This window comes from Trachurus japonicus, chromosome 4 (assembly GCF_045865225.1).
Source record: "Trachurus japonicus isolate A0001 chromosome 4, Traja_1.0".
Classification (NCBI taxonomy): domain Eukaryota; kingdom Metazoa; phylum Chordata; class Actinopteri; order Carangiformes; family Carangidae; genus Trachurus; species Trachurus japonicus.
Genome location: NC_140910.1, coordinates 35863990 through 35883561, shown reverse-complemented (window position 1 = coordinate 35883561; position 19572 = coordinate 35863990). Strand labels below are relative to the sequence as shown.

General features: G+C 43.0%; 1 protein-coding gene across 3 annotated transcripts in view; it reads right to left on the bottom strand.

Annotated features, from left to right (window-relative positions):
- Positions 1 to 19572, bottom strand: part of patj (PATJ crumbs cell polarity complex component) — a 193416-nt gene that overhangs the window by 73621 nt on the left and 100223 nt on the right. For all 3 annotated transcript variants that reach the window (XM_085775262.1, XM_085775264.1, XM_085775265.1), the window contains exon 28: positions 19219 to 19321. In XM_085775262.1, the coding sequence (XP_085631388.1) occupies positions 19219 to 19321 (103 nt within the window). The remainder of the gene's footprint in view (positions 1 to 19218; positions 19322 to 19572) is intronic.

Sequence of the window (19572 nt, the reverse complement as noted above, 5' to 3'; positions counted from 1 at the left end):
ATCCTTTCTTCTTTGTAAAATCGGACACAGACTTCTAGAAATCCCTCATTCTGACTTCTGAATCCCTGGATCTGTTTTCGTCAATAAGACGGAAGCAGCTGAAGAACTGACAAGTCCTTCACTAGGACTCTGGATCTTCTCCTTAAACACCTATGGGACATTATCATGGACCTCTAGAAGGTGTCTGTTAAATGCCCAACAACATCTTGGTAGGCATTCAAACCATCTTCAGAGACCTCTGGATGTTCTCAAGTTCAAGTTCAAGTTCAAGTTCACTTTTATTTATATAGCACAGTTAAAAAGACCTGTGACAGTCGTCCAAAGTGCTTCACAGAGCAGAGACAGAAACAAAGACAATGCATGTGCAAGAAACAAGACATGCATACCATCACACATTCTCACACACAGATGTATGTACATATACATATACGAACATATGCGCATAGGCTACATACGCAAACGCGCACAGCTACAGTAGTCATAGACAACAGTGCACATAGATATTTAATAGCCAGGATTAGAAGTCCTTATCCTCCACCTTATTTGGTCATCAAGGAGGACCAAAACCTCCTTTACATTGACCTTCTCTACACTTCAGCAAGTAAGTAAGTGCGTCAAGAACTTCTGGATCATTAAAAACCCTTTGACTTCCTTAATGATGATGATATCCTTAGCAGCTGACACAACGTTTTAATAAACTCTTGTCTATATGCAACCTTCCCAACAATGCTGTCAATCCTCCCTCCAAAATCCTTCAACATCTTTCCGTTTCAAATTCGGGTGGATCTGACAATGCTCCTCATCGAATACCATCTCAACTTGTGTATGTAACCTCTATCGGGGCCTCATCCACCCACTCAACCTTTCTTTGGGAACTGAACCTTGCCCCTCAAGCATGTTTCAAACATCACTAACCTCCACAGAGACCAAAACCTCCTAAAGCAGAACTGGGACACCCTTTGCGGTAGTCCTGATTCTTCCCAAAGACCTTTTGGCTTCTGCAACGAATGCAATTTCTTCAAAGAGCTCTGGAGTCTTCTTGGATGTAATCTCAAGGGCAAATGAGTGGTGGCTTCCACTTATGAGAGGACTTGTGATCCACCTTAAATATATAAACAGTCATTAAGAGCCTTTGGTGCAGAAGAGAATTCTGAATCCCCAAAGACACTTCCATTCCTCTAAAGGCCGTCTGACCCTTCACCTGGATCCTTGTCACTGGACTGTTACTGTTGTTGTTTTGTTACTGTCTCATTTATGGTTGTCTAGTATCACTGTTTTTACTTTTAGTGTCTCTGTCCTTACGTTACTTGTTGTTTAGAGTTTCGAGTTTATTTATTTAGCACACAAATTTCAATGGTGCAAGGAGGGAACGAAGCCGGTTGGCTTGTACATAGGTTCCACCCCTATAACAAATTACAACAAGACAAATTTCTATGGCTAACAAATAAACATAAAAAAAAGAGATAAAGTGCAACATAATCAATGTTATATGAGCAAAATGAACAGAAATGAGAAAAAAATAAAGAGACAAAATGCAAAGTGATTCGGTAACAAATAAAGACAATAGAGATAATATACAAAAAATGAATTAATTAAACTCATAAAGAGACAAAGTAAGGATGTGGGATATGGAGAGAGCGAAAGAGAGAGAGGAAAGAGCGGGAAATTCAAGAGAAGTTGAGATGTATTTTTAACTGCTTTTTAAAAAGTGAATAAGAAGTCACTGTACGTCAAACTAACTGTCATTCTGTGGTATGTCATTGCATTATGTCTTTATTCTTTCTTCTTTTGTGTCACTGTTGTTGTAGCTATGTGCTTTTATTGTCTATATTTTAATGTTACTCCCCCTCTCCCTTCCCCTTAGGAGGTCTTCACCTCCTACCAGGCCACTGCGTTAATAAGAATGTATTCTTAGCAATTCTTGCCTGGTAAAATAAAGGTTTACTACTACTACTACTTGTCAAAACCTTCAACATCTTGAGCCATCTCTGGAGTTTCCTTCAAGATGGTCCTCGTCGTCGTGTCTGTGGCCTTGTCAAAGATTTCCACGAGTTTCTCACATCCTTCATCCTCTATGAAGACTCCAAAGACCTCCTAAGTCGAAGTCGTGGCTTTAAGAATCCATATTTGCATATTCAGACCTCTCAAGCTTCATGGAACCTTCTTAAACACATTGACTTCTGGTACTTCAACTTTACATGTGCACCTCAACCTCGATCCTCCTAAAAAAACATCATCAACCACCTCTTGAACCTCCAATCCTCTTCAATCCTCTTCATCGATGTCCGCAGCCTTGTCCAAGACTTTCTCACATCTTGAAGAGTCCACATATCTCCTTGCAATTATCTACAACAAAGGCATAGCTTTAAGAACACATTAAGACCTCATAATCTTCCTTAAACACTGTGACTTCCCCCTTAAAGCTAATGTGCACTTCATGTACACTGATGCTGCGTTCATAACAACTCGGAGGTCGGGATTCCCAACTCGGAAATTTCCGACTTCCGACATCATTGCGTCGTTCACGCTGCAGGAACTCGGAAGAAAAAAAACATGGATACCTGAAGGAAGTTTGGCGTATTGTGGCTCATCGCTGAATACGATGAATAAATGCAGCAGTAAATGATGTTTATTTTGGAGGAGAGGAGACGCTGCAGATGAGTGCACATAGAATGTTACAGCCTTGATAACTGTTAAACCTTATTTCGTCACATACGAGGAATCACAATTACACACCATACAACAATCACATCTGAATATAAACGTATAAACTGCAATGATACACAAAAATATGCATTAAAACCTCAACAAATAACTTAAAATGTCTAAATTCTAACCGTTTAAGACGAGGGCCGCCATGTTTTGATGTTGTCGTGAATTTATGAAAGGATAGCCCCTTGAGATGTAGCATCTCATTGTCAAGGGGGTCCCTGAACAATCATATACATAGAACACACAACATCAACAATACACTACATTACATTGTAGACATACATAACATGACAATACAACAAATACAGACATCTTGCTCACACACTCCCACATACCACCCCTACCCCCATAAATTTAACAGAATAGAAATATTAAATAACATAGTAGGAATAACGAAATAACAAAATGGAGAAAGAAAGAATAACAATGGAAGAATCAATTAAGTAATTAACTAAAAACATGAGCAGTTTGTTTTAAGATATAAATATAGTGACCTCCTGAAACAATGAAAAGAGGTAATAGAACGCAAAGAAGGAGGGAGATTATTCCAATCAAATGGGGCTTTATATTGGAATGACCCTTTACCAACCTCTTTAGAGAATCTAGGAAATTCATTTTTTACAACTCGGAGCTCGTTTTTTTCCGACTTCCGAGTCGTCTTGAACGCAGCATGACACTACAACATCCTCACTTATCTCTCAAGCTCCCTCTCTGCAGCTGCCCTTCAACCTCAAGCACCTCAAGGATATTGAGATCCACCCCCCAAACCCCCCAAACCCCCCAACCCCTCTGATCCAGGAGTGTGATCAAGGACTCGTGGACCTCCTGAGAGCCCGAGTCCTCGTTTTATGAACCGCTGCTTATATGAAGATTTGCATATTAAGCACAAATAAGCGACAAATGATCCACTCAGCACGGAGATGACGACTCTGCCTGTGTGTTGCAGCAATCACAGGAGATAGAAGGGTGGAGGATAGATGAGGACAGGAAGCAGAGATGAATCTGCAGCAACACACACACACACACTCTCACACACACACACACACACACACACACACACACACACACACACACACAAAAACACACAGTGTCTACGGGGAGCTGATGCAGGCAGAGCCAACTGTTCTGTTATGATAGCTTATTGATCCAACACACACACACAAAATACCAATGCATGAGTGCCTTTCCATACACACAACACACACACACACACACACACACACACATGGATATGCACAGAGGCAAAAACCTCATCAACATTCAATTAGTGCGTAACACACAACAATGGCAGCAGAGATTGTGTCCTTATCACCATTCACACCGGCACCTCCCCTCCGCCTCGCATGACTCACAAATCAAACGCAACCAAGCCAGAGAGAGAGAGAGCAGCCGCAATTAAGACCACTTACACACACACACACACACACACACACACACACACACACACACACACACACACACACACACACACACACACACACACACACACACACACACACACAGCTCTCTGTATAATCCCCTGCTGTTGGAGAATGGAAGCTGGTCGATGTTGAACTGGTTTCCAGCAGCACTGGACCGTGTGACAAACTGGTTTTGTCGCCACTGAAGTGAATTTAACCCAGTGGAGTCTGCAGCAGCTGCACTGGAGAGAGTCCGTTCAGATTAAAGGGATAGTATCATGTTTTTAAAGTGTGGTTGTATGATCTCCAAATAGCCCCTAAGTACTTTAATTGCAGTAGAAGACTCTCTGCACTCCTCCCGTTAGCAACGCCAGCCCATAATAGCCCTGCCCAGAGATTTACAACATACATTGTTGTGAACAGACCCAAAGAAACGGCCTATTTTCACGGCCTAAAAGAGGTTTTACCTGAAAAAAAATACACAGTTCCATTGTTCACTATAATATAATTTTTTCCAGCCCTTCAAAGTGCAGGAAAAACACAGTTTTTATTTGGACCTAACCAACTCACGTATCCCTCCGCCCAGGGTTAGCGCCCGCCGATCAGCAGTTGGTTAGGTCCAAATAAAAACTGTGTTTTTCCTGAAAAAATTATATTATAGTGAACAATGGAACTGTGTATTATTTTTCAGGTAAAACCTCTTTTAGGCCGTGAAAATAGGCCGTTTCTTTGGGTCTGTTCACAACACTGTATGTTGTAAATCTCTGGGCAGGGCTATTATGGGCTGGCGTTGCTAACGGGAGGAGTGCAGAGAGTCTTCTACTGCAATTAAAGTACTTAGGGGCTATTTGGAGATCATATGACCCCACTTTAAAAAAATGATACTATCCCTTTAAGTGTCTTGTTACATTTAAAGTGCTGGTTTGGGGCCAGTGTTGTGTGAGGACACAATCTCAGCATTAGCCTTTTTATTAAATGATCCGCGATCGACCCACTGATCCCAGGTCTGTCAGTCCGTCCACATAAAGGTGAATAAAACATGTTTTCTGTATGTTCTCTCTCTCTGGTTAAAGCAGTAGTAAGCGATCCGGTGGTTTTGTCTAACTTCCTGTCAGCAGATGGAGTTAGCAGCCCCCGTCCTCGTCCCTACGTCACCACATTCACACACAGAGAGGACTGCCCCTTTATGCCGTTCTCTCTCCTCATTGGATAAAGGTTGTAGGATACAAGGAAAGTTTTCTCCTGGGCTCAGAGCAGAGCAGAGTGACTGACAGACCCGTGTTTCAGACCAAACACTCTATAGAAGTGATTCTCAAAGACGCATGGACCCTCCAAGATCATACTCCAGGAAGGTCCCAGATGTGGCCAGCTGCAGACCTGACTCTGATGTGAAGACTTGTGCTGCAAAGTTCATTTCAATTCATCGCAAATGAACTGCACATTTTCATGTTTCAAATGTACTTTAAAGGCCCATGCTGTGCACTTTTATATATACATCTATATACGTCTATCTATATACATCTATATCATCTATATACATCTATATCATCTATATACATCTATATCATCTATATACGTCTATCTATATACATCTATATCATCTATATACATCTATCTATATACATCTATATCATCTATATACGTCTATCTATATACATCTATATCATCTATATACATCTATCTATATACATCTATATCATCTATATACATCTATCTATATACATCTATATAATCTATATACATCTATATCATCTATATACGTCTATCTATATACATCTATATCATCTATATACGTCTATCCATATACATCTATATCATCTATATACATCTATCTATATACATCTATATCATCTATATACATCTATCTATATACATCTATATCATCTATATACATCTATACCATCTATATACATCTATATCATCTATATACGTGGCCCAGAGACCTCCCCAAGCACCAAAACATAACCACAATCACATTTTTCATGCCATGGGGCCTTTAATTGGATATTTTTCAAGAGTTTCTCAACCTGAGGTTTATGTAAGTGACACCAGCCTATAAACCTATAACTTAAACCCCTAAGAGCTGGGCTCCAGCAAGGTGCAATGGCTTATGGGTAATCTTGCTTGTCACAGTTGACTTTGAACTGAGCCCAGTCAACAGCAGCGTCCTGCAGCCCGGACGGCGATCAGACCAACACAGCTCAGGGATGAAATGTGGCTGTGTTCATGCTCAGTCTGCACTTTACTTTATAGCTGCACGATGTGCTGCTGGTTGCAGAAAGTGGAGCCGCAGTGCTTCGTCTGGTTTCCCCGAGAGCAGGACGGAGGAATAAATAACTGTGAACCTGCAGCAGCTCAGAGGGAAGTCAAGCTTTTCATAAAGATCTGTGGAACGACCAAAATCTGAATCAGTCAGAGAGAGACAGAGAGAGAAAGAGAAACAGTCTGGGAGAAGAAGCAGAAACCTGCAGCTGGACAACAGCTTCACAGAGATACTGCAGATAAATAAAACACTGCAGTTTAACAGAGGAGGAGGGGGAGGGGGGGGGGGGGAGGAGGAAGAGGAGGAGGGGAGGAAGAGGAAGAGGAAGAGGAGGAGGAAGAGGAGGGAGAGGAGGAGGAGGAGGAGGAAGAGGGAGAGGAGGGGGGGGAGGAGGAAGAGGAGGAGGAGGAGAGGTGGAGAAAAAAGAAGAAAGAAAGAAATGTCAGTGGAGTAACAGATGTTTCATGCCGCAAAGGCAGTGAACGCTGTGTGTGTGTGTGTGTGTGTGTAGGTGTGTGTGTGTGTGTGTGTGTGTGTGTGTAGGTGTGTGTGTGTGTGTGTGTGTGTGTGTGTGTGTGTGTGTGTGTGTGTGTGTGTGTGTGTGTGTGTGTGTGTGTGTGTGTAGTCATTAAGAGAAGGGTAATTAACGTGGCTGCAGTGTGAAGAGCAGCTCTATAGTTGTAGAACTCTGTGACCTCGTTCCTCTTCACACCTGGAATCAACATCTGTCTCAGGTCATTGACGCATTCAGGACACGTAGGAGATCTGATCACTCAACACATCCAGAGGAGGTCTGGACCACACGAAGGACCGCCCAATTTACTTAAGTAATCTTAGAGCGCTGTAAAAGAGAGTAAGGACAGCATTGGTCCAATGGCAGCGCCTCCTGGTGGAGGAATATGGGTTTTACTAAAGAACTGACATTTCTGCATTGTTGGTGAATGAGCAGTGTGGTGTTTTCAATAATTTAAGGACATTTATAGATCACCCACGTTAATAGCATCATTGAGGATCCTTTACAGCGTGTTCACACCGGACGTGAGGCGAATTTTTCGCACAACCAGATTACATACAAAGTCAATGTACAAACGCGAATGGACGCAAATTTGTGCCAGCGGCGCGAATGACGCGAATGGCGCGACGTGAATGAAGCGAAAACGTGAAATTCGTCCGTTCGCTTGAGTTCAAAATATTGAACTCAAGCGAAATATTCCCGCGAATGCCGCGAGTAAAAACAAATATTCCAGCGGGCAAACTCGAGCGAGTAGAGCGAGGTGAATACTTTACTCGCGTCTGGTGTGAATGCACCGTTACAGATAAACATTAACACATAGTAAAAAAAACAACAGTTGTCAACATGAATGTTTCAATCTACATTTTGTAATAAACAAATTCTAAGTATAATCTGATATGACCAAGACACCTAAAAACAAAAACACGGCCGTTTTCATCAATTTACCAGCCAGTGGGCAACACACATACATTGGAGTGAATGGGTTTTCTGGGCGCTTTTGCAATACCCATATCCTGCCACTAGGGGCGCAAAACCCTTAAACCCTTAAACCCTTAAACCCTTAAACCCCTAAACCCTTAAACCCTTAAACCCTTAAACCCTTAAACCCCTAAACCCTTAAACCCTTAAACCCCTAAACCCTTAAACCCTTACCACGGGAGTCAATGGAGGTGACGTTACTCTCTTATTCCAGCACTCACCGACCATCTACTTAAGGACCTCCCACTCTACTGAAGTAATCTGAAGGACGGCCCACTCCGCTAAAGGACGGCCCACTCTGCTAAAGGACGGCCCACTCTGCTAAAGGACGGCCCACTCTGCTAAAGGACGGCCCACTCTGCTAAAGGACGGCCCACTCTGCTAAAGGACGGCCCACTCTGCTAAAGGACCGCCCACTCTGCTAAAGGACCGCCCACTCCGCTAAAGGACCGCCCACTCTGCTAAAGGACCGCCCACTCCGCTAAAGGACCGCCCACTCTGCTAAAGGACCGCCCACTCTGCTAAAGGACGGCCCACTCTGCTAAAGGACGGCCCACTCTGCTAAAGGACCGCCCACTCCGCTAAAGGACCGCCCACTCTGCTAAAGGACCGCCCACTCCGCTAAAGGACCGCCCACTCTGCCACCTTCCTTCACACCAAACCGAGCTGCAGTCGTGTCCCTGCTCAGGTTTCTATTTCTATTCTGTTTGTCTCGCTGTCGCCGCTGCAGCGACGACCCAGTTTCCCTACAGACTCAATCAACTTTCATCTGATTTAATTAACTTTGTAATGACTGTGACTAGGAAGTTGTTGTCGTGGAGCAGTTTAAACAAACGGGGGAGACGAGAGGACGAGAGGAAGACTCTAATCTGACCTTCAACACATCACAGGGTTAGAGGTTAGAGGTTAGAGAGGTTTCATGGTGCCGTCCAATCTAGTTCATCCTCTGAAGAGCAGGAATCTGATTGGAGCATTTCATTCATAGGAACGTAGACAACTAATCATCAGTTGTGTGTATGCGGAGATTAATGGTCAAGGTGAAGAGGAGGGGTTTGTCCTCTGAGGACTGAGGTGGTTAAAGATGAAGAGTAACACTTCCACTTCCATTTTCTCCAATCAGTAAAAAGTCTGTACTTGCTCTACTGGCTTCTGACCTTTAACCTGTCCTGAGTGGACTCTGTCTGGTCAAATCAATCAATCTCATCAAAAGGATTAACTAAGTACCACTTCCCACAGGGTGAAAGGAAGTTCACTTACAAACATGGTTATACAGCACTTGTAAAGCATAGGCTACTATGGGTTAACACCAAAACTTCCCATTCCCTTCCCTTCCCATTACAAACCATATAGAGTAAAGACAGCCTGAGTGTGGATCTGACCCAGGTCAGTTACACTCATTTACATTCAGGCGGCGGCGGCAGCAGCAGCAGCGTTAGCGAGGCCGCTAGCGGCGGCGGCGTTAGCGAGGCGACATCATGTAGTCTGAGCCTGAGCCCGAGGACGGAGACAGAACCAGAACAGGACAAAATGAAACAAGGCCACAGAGAGAAACAGGGACTGATCCTCCTCTCAAGGACAGCTGCACCACCTGGGGGGGGGGGGGGGGGGGGTTTAATAAACTTCAAAAGGACCCGGTGTGTGTGTGTGGATATGTGTGTGTGTGTATTAAAGCAGGACAATGAGCCGGCTGCTGTGTGACTTCCTGCTGCTGCCGCTGGGCCACTGGAGGCTCAGAGCTTCACACCAACAACTGAACCAGCACTGAACTGGAAACGAATGTGTGTGTGTGTGTGTGTGTGTGTGAATGAATGTGTGTGTGCAATCAGGTCAAGGACTAAGCAGCTGAGGCATCGGGAAACTTATGCAACACACACACACACACACACACACACACACAAGCATTATCACCGCAGACAATCTGTTATTGAAGCTGCTACCAGTGTGTGTGTGTGTGTGTGTGTGTGTGTGTGTGTGTGTGTGTGCATACTGATGCTGTTCTGCAGATCCATATCGTGAGGATGCAGCATCAAACATGACGTATCAATAATACCCCTTTCCCACGGCCAAAAAAATGGTTTCAACCCGCTAACAATCGGCCTCTGGTGTCATTGGGAACGGCACCGAGCCGCGTCGACACGTCAAACGTCTCGGCGAGCGACGGGTTAAAATCGGCTTCAATCGGCTCCGATCGTCTTGCAGTGGGAACGCCAGACCCGGGTCAACACGCTAATTTACGTGACGGCACTGAGCGTTACGTGACGCCACGTCATACACTCCAAAAACTCTACATCTTTCCAAGAATATTTGTCTTATTTCTTGTCAAAATGTCTCATTTCTAGTCCAAACTAATCTCTTTGCACTTAAAATAAGACTCATCACCTAAAAATGAACTTGTTTTTAGATCATTTTCACTTGTTTCAAACTAATTTTCATTTGAAATAAGTAGAAAAAATCTGCCAGTGAAAGCAAGTTTTTTGTGTTTGTAATAAGAAAGAAAAACTTGCTCCACTATCAGATTTTTCTACTTATTTCAAGTGAAAATAGGTTAAAAAAAGTGTCTAAAAACAAGCTGCTTTTTATGTGATGAGTCTTATTTTAGGTAGAATGAGATTAGTTTTGACTAGAAATAAGACAAATATTCTTGGTTTTGAGTTTTTGCAGTGTAACATCGAGCAAGAAATAACAAAACATATCACGTACCAAAAGAAAAAACTCTGCTCGCATTCCAGACTGGGATTTGATCAAAAGATCAAACATCGCTGACCAAAAAAGATTGAAAAAGAAGAGGCGACAGTCTGATTAACTGACGTGTTGAGCCGGACGTCCGTCATACGGCTCGTTTTGGTCAGTGGGAAAGGAGCCAAATGCCGATTGTTAGCGGGTCGACCTGCGTTTAAAAAACCTGCATCGACCCGATAATTTTAGTGGGAAAGCAGCTTAAAGGCCCAGTCTGTAACTTCTTTGTCTTTTTATGATCAAAAATCAAACCTGTCTTTCATGAATCCGTATTTGACTGAAGGTGAATCTCAGCTGCATCCAGATGAAAGCTTTCTGGTTCCTTAGAATGAGTTGTTACAAGTCGTTACAAATACAGAAGTGGGCGACGCACCGAACCGAGGCGGCCATGTTGCATCCTGACCGTAGGTAACCACGGAAACCGAACCGAGGCGGCCATGTTGCATCGTGACCGTAGGTAACCACGGAAACCGAACCGAGGCGGCCATGTTGCATCGTGACCGTAGGTAACCACGGAAACGGCCTGTTAAAACCGTCACCACTGTGTAGTGTGAGGAAGGACGGAGGCACTGGTGTTGCATTCAGGTGCAGTCAGGCAGACGGCCGTCGGCAAACCAACCGGATGTCATTTTACTAAAACAATACCACATCACCATGACAACATGTTGTCACTTGTTTACATAGACGCTTGTTTATCCTGTTACATGCAGCGTCTGTTGTCTGTCTGACGTCTGCCCCATTTCACCTGAATGCAACATCAAGAATACGTTCAGATATGCAACCGCACCGCTAGATGGGGGGAATTCCTACGTACTATACCTTTAAACTTCAAGTCTGAGTTGTTTAAATGACAGAAATCTGTTTTGATGAATGTAAATAAGCCTTAACTTTGGATTGACTTCATCTATTATAATTAAACAAGATTTTATAGCCGATACATAAAAAAAAGAAAAAACAGGTTTGTTTTCACTTTAAAATTGTATAGAAAACAAATGAGACAGATAAAGCTGCAAAACTATAAAATAATCACTGCATTCAAAACTAAAACCTATAGACGTTGTTTATCCTGTTACATGCAGCGTCTGTTGTCTGTCTGACGTCTGCCCCATTTCACCTGAATGCAACATCAAGAATACGTTCAGATATGCAACCGCACCGCTAGATGGGGGGAATTCCTACGTACTATACCTGTAAGTAAAAACAGAATTATCTTCCAAGTGTTTCATTAAATGAAGAAAGATATTAACTCATTGAGTGCCATTGACGTATATATACGTCTCAAGAAAAATAGGAGAGGGTTAGGAGAGGGCGAGGGGGCAGCAACTGCAGGAGGAGTAGGAGAGCAGGCATCACTCTGCAGAGTAAGACTCCTACTTGTTGTATTTTAGTTTTTTGTTTTTTTTGTACAATGAAAAAACATGTGAAATGAAATGTTCAGATGTCTGACATGTTTTTGAAGCCAAAATTAAAACGGATAAATCACTGTTTTTCTTGAGAGACTCTCGTTCACAAAAATGCATTTTTCTCAGCTTTCTAGAAAAAAAGTGGTCTTTTTGGTGCAACCAGGCTCTATTCAACTTAAGATAAATCAAGAATGGAACAAGGTACAAACAAATGGTTTGTTCCCTAGTTAAATAGAGAGTCTCCTCTTTCCTTTGAGCTGTTTGGTGTTTTCAGAGTCATAGTACAAAATACTCTCTGGGTCTTGACATATTACTCAAAATGCCCCGAAACGCTGGCACATGGCACTGACCATTTTATAAAAGGGCTGGCACTCAAAGAGTTAAGTAAATAACTATGTATGTGTAGTAAGACGTGACTTTGTGCACAAACAGCTGCATGTGTAACACAACGCAGGAAAAGTTAAAGTCAACAACATGTTACTGCTGCTGCTCTCTGATGGTGATTCTAACCTGAGGTCACGTTAATGCAGCTGCTCTAAGAGGCGATGAAGTCGTCTGTCGAGACTCTCGCCTTAAAATCTACAAGAGTAAAGAAAAAGAGCTCAGACAGGATCAATCCCACACACACACACACACACACACACACAGACACACACTCACACACACACACACACACACACACACCCTGTCAACCCTCCAAAGCTCCCGTGTGATTTCTCTCTTTGCTTATTCTTCCTCTTCATCCTCCTTTAACCTTTAAAAACATCTTTTCCTCTCTTCACTGAGCTGTCAGTCATCAGTCAGAGTGTGAGCAGTGAGCAGTGGAGCAAAGCCACAACACACACACACACACACACACACACACACACACACACACACTTCAGAGGACCTGTGTGTGTGTGTGTGTGTGTGTTGTGTGGTTTTCACTGTGGCTCCTCAACATCAGATTTGACTCTTTGCCCCGTGCGGCTGAAACATTAACGACTGAACCTGGTTTGGGCTGTAGCTTTATGCTAAGCTAACCACGCTAAGCTAACTATGCTAAGCTAACCATGCTACGCTAACTAGCTCCTGGCTGTAGTGTGACAACTGCTTCATCGTCACCGGCAGCAACGGAGAAGACGACTGAAGCTCTGCTGTGAACCTGGCTCCTCATCAACTTCATGTTAAAGGGACAGTTCACCATAACCCCTATAGTCGTCATAGCAGTATAGGTTCATTACCTTTAATTATGGGTGCATGTTGTTTTGAGATGGGCGGGGCAGAGACGTGAGCTGCTCAGTGAACGGTCCAGGTCCCCTAGTGTCCCTCATCAAACTCATCAAATACACAATCCAACAACTCCACAACGCTCTGGTGGACAAGTTGTGAGCTGCACATTCACCACACTATGAGATAATAACACAACGTTACCACACAGAGTTGTTGTAGAGGGAAATGCAGCCTGAACTGTAGGCTACTTTTCACCTCCACTGTGTTCACTGAGCAGCTCACGTCTCTGCCCCGCCCATCTCAAAACAACATGCACCCATAATTAAAGGTGATGAAAAACTATAGAGAATGCACGAACTAGGGCTGACCCGATTATCATATTTTGATAATCGAAGCTTCACGGACATAAAATCGATTTTAATCAAAGGTTCGACGGCCAGTGGGGTGCACGATCCTAACGTGTTCCGGGGGGGGGGGGGCGGGGGGGGTGTGATCATAGCGGAAATAATGAAAGTACTGGCAAACAAACACTGCATATCTCCAAAACCAGGCAGGTTTCCATGATGCCAAGTAGCCGACTCATTTTAATGTAACAAGTGCCGATGAGAACTGGTGTCAAAAAGGAAAAAAGGAAGAAAAAAAAAAACAATCGATCACGGACTTAAAGATCGATTACCATGGCAACGAACGAAGCTTTGTAGCTTCGATGTTTTTGGGTCAGCCCTAGCACGCACATCCCAAAATCTAAAGGCTGGGTGCCAGACAAAATATGTATGAAATAGTATAAACACAGTCCGCGCACCAACAGCAGCTCCAAGGTAATAGTTTATCATCACCTGGTGAAAACCCTTCAGACAATAAGTAATAAACCTACTGCTGTGACTATAGGGATTATGGTGAGAGGACAATTTGACTAAATGTTGCACTATCCCTTTAAATCTTTAAATCTAAAGTTCCAACCCAAAAAACAAACAAAGTCTGAACCGTGGTTTAGTTTCACACCTGTGAGTCCAGACCAGTCCAGACCAGACCAGGTCGGTGTGAGAGAATGAATCTGCTCAGACTTTAGTTCATGTTGGTTTCATCAACAAGTTTTATTCAGTAAAAAACAAACAAAAAAAAGAAACATGATGACATCTATTTATCTGTTAAAATTAACAACAATTAAAACAACACATGAAAACATTTATTCAACTAAAGTGAAGCTGAAGCTCAGTGTCTGATCACAGGTTGATGGAGGGTTCATCTCAGTGTTTCTAACATAACAGAGCTGCAGAGCTGCAGAGCTGCTGAGTCTGTTTATTCATCCCAGTCATTTGAGTCAAAGTGATTAAAAACCAGATCCCAAATCAGCCAAAGATCACCAGGTTCAGTTATTTGTGTTTATTCTGTCTCAAAGAAAAAGAGGAAGAAATCAAAATCAAAAGATAAAACATCAGATCAGATCAGAGCCAGATGTTTGGTAGATTGGAGAAAACCAGCAGCCACAAAACCAACCACTAAAACCTCCAAACCAGCAGCCCCACCCGCTCCAAATGCACCGAACCAAACGCACCCAGACCAGAACCAGAACCAGAACCAGAACCAGAACCAGAACCAGAACCAGAACCAGAACCAGAACCAGAGAAGAGACGAAGAGAAGAGATGAAAAGAAACGAGGGAGAGAGAACGACGATAATAAAGAGAAAATGCTCCACTGTGGTGAAACGGCCGATGGACACGACTGCTGCTCAAACAAGGCCTGAAAGACACAAACACACACATTAACACTGGGCTGCCTCACAACAACAACAACAACAACAACAACAACAGACCTAGAAATAGAAACAGACCTGAACAAGCAACAAGGTGGAATCAAATCTTTAGACACTCAGAGACAAACAGAGACTGAGAGACGCAGGACGATCCAACAATCAGCCATAAACATGAGATACACAAGACAATTAAACACTGCAATGTGATAAATATAGGAGAGAAACTCTGAAATAAACTGACACTTTGATCCAATGCAACAAACAGAGTGGTGGTTGGTCAATAGAGGGCGCTAGGACACGGCCCAACATCTCCCCAGTACCTTGAATAAGACTTTAAAAAGATTAAATAACAATACTTTGAAAAGTTTATGTTTTTAGATGAGTGAGATAAAAGTGAGTTCAATGTGTCACCTGCAATAAAAATGTAGATTAAACATGTTTCACGTCTAAATCCCAGGTTGGGATTTCTGGTATGGATGAGCTGAGCTATGGCGGCCATCTTGTCCCTGCATATGGGTACTCAGTGAGGTAATAAAGCTTCAGTAACCCCCAATTCCAATCCGCCCCCTAAAGCCTCCTTAAAGCCCTGAACCCTCACTGACTAAAGTGACGTCAGCTGTAAGTGACAGAGTGTGAGAGTCTGTGAGGGTCCAGATGCTGTAAACATGAATGGAACAGCACTTACACACTCTCACGACACGTTTCCTTGACAACAAAATGTTTTTAACTCCGCCCTTGGACCGATAATTTACTGTACTTTCAATACGCACAAGGTGTGCGAGGGAGGCGGACTCAAAACAAAATATTCCTGGATCAGATCTGATCAAATCATCATCAATAATCACAAACTGCACGTTAATATACTGACAGTAAACTGCTTCTTTTCTTTTTATTTATTCCTTTTTTTTGGCTCCTGTCCATTAACAATAAAGAGACTGGCGGAGCTCTGTCCACGTGTGTTAATTTCTTCTTTTTTTTAACACTTGCGTTCCGACGGCACCCCATGTGTTATGGTTTGACTTCACAACGCTATGAACTGTGGGTAATTCCCCTACCCAAAGTCAGCATCGGTGCTGACTTACGGTAAGGGGGCAGTAAGGGCTCATTCACTGACTCACTGACTTGATGATCTGACAACGGAACAACCCTCACACACTCACGGACTTCCCGTGAACGCGCCTCTAAGTCAGTGAGTCCGTGAGGGGTCGGATTGGAATTGGGCCTAAGTGATCTGGTGGTTTTGTCTAACTTCCTGTCAGCAGATGGAGTTAGCAGCCCCCGCCCTCGTCATGGATCTATTGGTCCTCGTCCCTACGTCACCACATTCAGGCGCATCCCTTGGCTGCACACACAGAGAGGACTGCCCCTTTATGCCGTTCTCTCTCCTCATTGGATAAAGGTTGTAGGATACAAGGAAAGTTTTCTCCTGGGCTCAGAGCAGAGCAGAGTGACTGACAGACCCGTGTTTCAGACCAAACACTCTATAGAAGTGATTGCTGTCGGAAGATACAACTATTTAAGACTTAGATTAACACAAAAATATAACTTACTTCTGCTTTAAGACCCAAAATACCAAGTGACCTCAACCCCAAGAACCACTGGGACCGCTACAATGACTCTACGTCGCTACTCCATCTCAACGGGTCTTTTTTACCTGGTTAAATAAAGGCTAAATAAATGCAACATAATACTGAGACACTCTGGGGAAGTGAAACTCTGAGAGACACTGGAGCTGCAGTGGGAACTCAGGTGACATCACTATGACATCATGACTGAGACCTCCAGTGGACCCACTCATCTGCACCAGAGCTACACACACACACACACACACACACACACACACACACACACACACACAGACACACACACACACACGCACGCACACACACACACACACACACACACACACACACAGGAAGCTGCTGTCACGGCTGTTTAAGGCTCTAATGGATCAAATTAATCTGCATTAAACGTGGAGACGAGTCAGACGACCTGCTCGTACAGACCAGACAAACAAAATGAGACGTGGTGGTTTTAAAAACACATCAACACTAGTTCCAGCTGAGCTCACTCATCCTTCATCCCCTTCAGTCTTTTTAAATCATCAATCACTCATTTCCTGTTCTCTGTTTGGACGTGTTGTTTTCTGATCTGCTTCCTGTGTTTTACTGTGTAGTCTATATATATTCATTCATATCAGTTTTGTTTTGTATATTTGTCCTGCTCGTCTGCACTGGAAACCAGAGTGTGAATGCACTGCAAAAACTCAAAATCTTACCAAGAATATTTGTCTTATTTCTAGTCAAAATGTCTCATTTCTAGTCAAAATAAATCTAATTATACATAAAATAAGACTCATCACATTTTAAAAAGCAGCTTGTTTTTAGACACTTTTATTTTTTTTCAAGCAAATTTTCCACTTGGAATAAGTAGAAAAATCTGATAGTGGAGCAAGTTTTTCTTTCTTATTACAAACACAAAAAACTTGCTTTCACTGGCAGATTTTTCTACTTATTTCAAGTGAAAATGAGTTTGAAACAAGTGAAAATGATCTAAGACAACAGCTTGTGTGTGTGTTTACAAGCCAACAAACAGACTCTCTCTCTCTGGTCCAGATGGTCACGTTCAGTCTGTCTGAGGCTGGATGAGTCAACTCTGTTCTCACACACACACACACACACACACACACACACACACACACACACACACACACACACACACACAATTATCCTGATACAAAATGGAGAAAATCCATACAGTTCTTCTGCTTCAAATTTGTTTATATAAATTCTAATAAAGTTATATCTATCTATCTACTTCATCTACCTCAGGTTCAACAGGAACTGTCTCAAAGTGATCAATAAAACTTGGTTTTATTTCACTTAATCACGTATTTAGGTAACGTGGGAGATTATCTTTGATTATTAGTTATTTGTATTTAAGTGATATAATGTTTGCTTGATTATTGAAGTTTTTTTTTCTTTTTCTACGTTGTATTTGTGTTTTGTTCTTGTGTATGTCGTCGTCATCGTCTTGAGTCGATGTAGAGGGTTTCTACTTCTGTCCCGTATCAGATCTGTATCTTTATCACAGAGCAGTGGTGAGGTGACCGACGGTCAGTGAATGCAGCGTGAGGTCACCGTGAGGTCACCGTGAGGTCACTGTAGAAGCTAAAATATATTTCTGCCTGCCATTTTGCTGTAGGTTTGACGTCATTGCGTTGATGTCATTTGCGTTCACACATTGAGGGGGTGTGGTTATTTTCTTTACTTAGTGTGTGTGTGTGTGTGTGTGTGTGTGTGTGTGTGTGTGTGTGTGTGTGTGTGGTGGCGGGAGTCTCGAACACAAAGAGAGAGAGAGAACTAAGCTCATATATTTTTTGTTGACCGTCAATTCACCATCATTTTCACCTTATCATCTCATCAGTATCATTATTATTATTTATTGAAAGGGCACGTATTCATTTCCCTTTTGATACAACTGCTTGTCGGCTCTTTTTGATTTTTGTCACAATAAACACTTTAAACTGATCGTGGACCCATCGTGGAGTTTTTGGATGCGTCACAAAACAGCTTTAAGTTCCTCAGCGGCTGAAGTTTGTTGAAAGAAAGGAGAGGGACCTGTGTGCAGGGACATGGGCGCCGCCATTAGCCCAGCTGATCCATACCGGAAGTCACGACCGGAAGTTGCTCTTCTTCGTCTCTCTCTGGCCTGTCTAGACTCTACCTGCTCTTTTTACTAAACTTAACCAACTCTTTCTTCATTGCCTAAACCCAACCAAAGCACCCACCAACCACATTTCATTTAGTTTTTCTCTCTCTCTCTCCTGGTCTGCTGTCAGCAGGAGCGGCGCTAGCTGTTAGCCGCTAGCCGTTAGCCGCTCGGCGCTAGCTGTTAGCCGTTAGCAGCATTTTTTAAATAACTCAATAACTTAATAAACGATCCATGCAAAAAAATATTTTATAGCTCAATCATGTTGTAACTAAGATATCCGCTGGAAAACAATATTTTATCATGGACCATTGAGTTACTGAGTTGTTTTTTTTTATCTACATAGAAATGATAGACATGAAGAAGAGCAACTTCCGGTCGTGACTTCCGGTCTGGATCTGGGCTAATGGCGGCGCCCATGTCCCTGCATATGGGTACTCTTGAAAGAAAGACAGCCACAACAGTCACCGTGAGGTCACCGTGAGGTCAGCGTGAGGTCACCGTGAGGTCACCGTGAGGTCGGGGTGCTACTGACCTTTGGCCTGGTCCAGGTCGGAGCTGGGCTCGGAGCCCGTCTGGCTGGGGGGTCTGTAGGGCGGCGGGGGCTGCCTCAGGGGGGGCGGAGCCAGTCCTGGTCTCTGCAGGAGAGGAAACAAACAAACGAACGTGGGTCAGCGTCCAGAGCTTGTTGGTTTGTTTATTGTTTGCACTTTAAAATATTACAAACAAGGAGTATATCACATGGAGAAAGAAATATACAATAGATACACTGCAAGAACTCTAAATCTTTCCAAGAATATTTGTCTTATTTCTGGTCAAAATGTCTCATTTCTAGTCAAAACTAATCTCTTTCCACTTAAACTAAGACTCATCACCTAAAAATGAACTT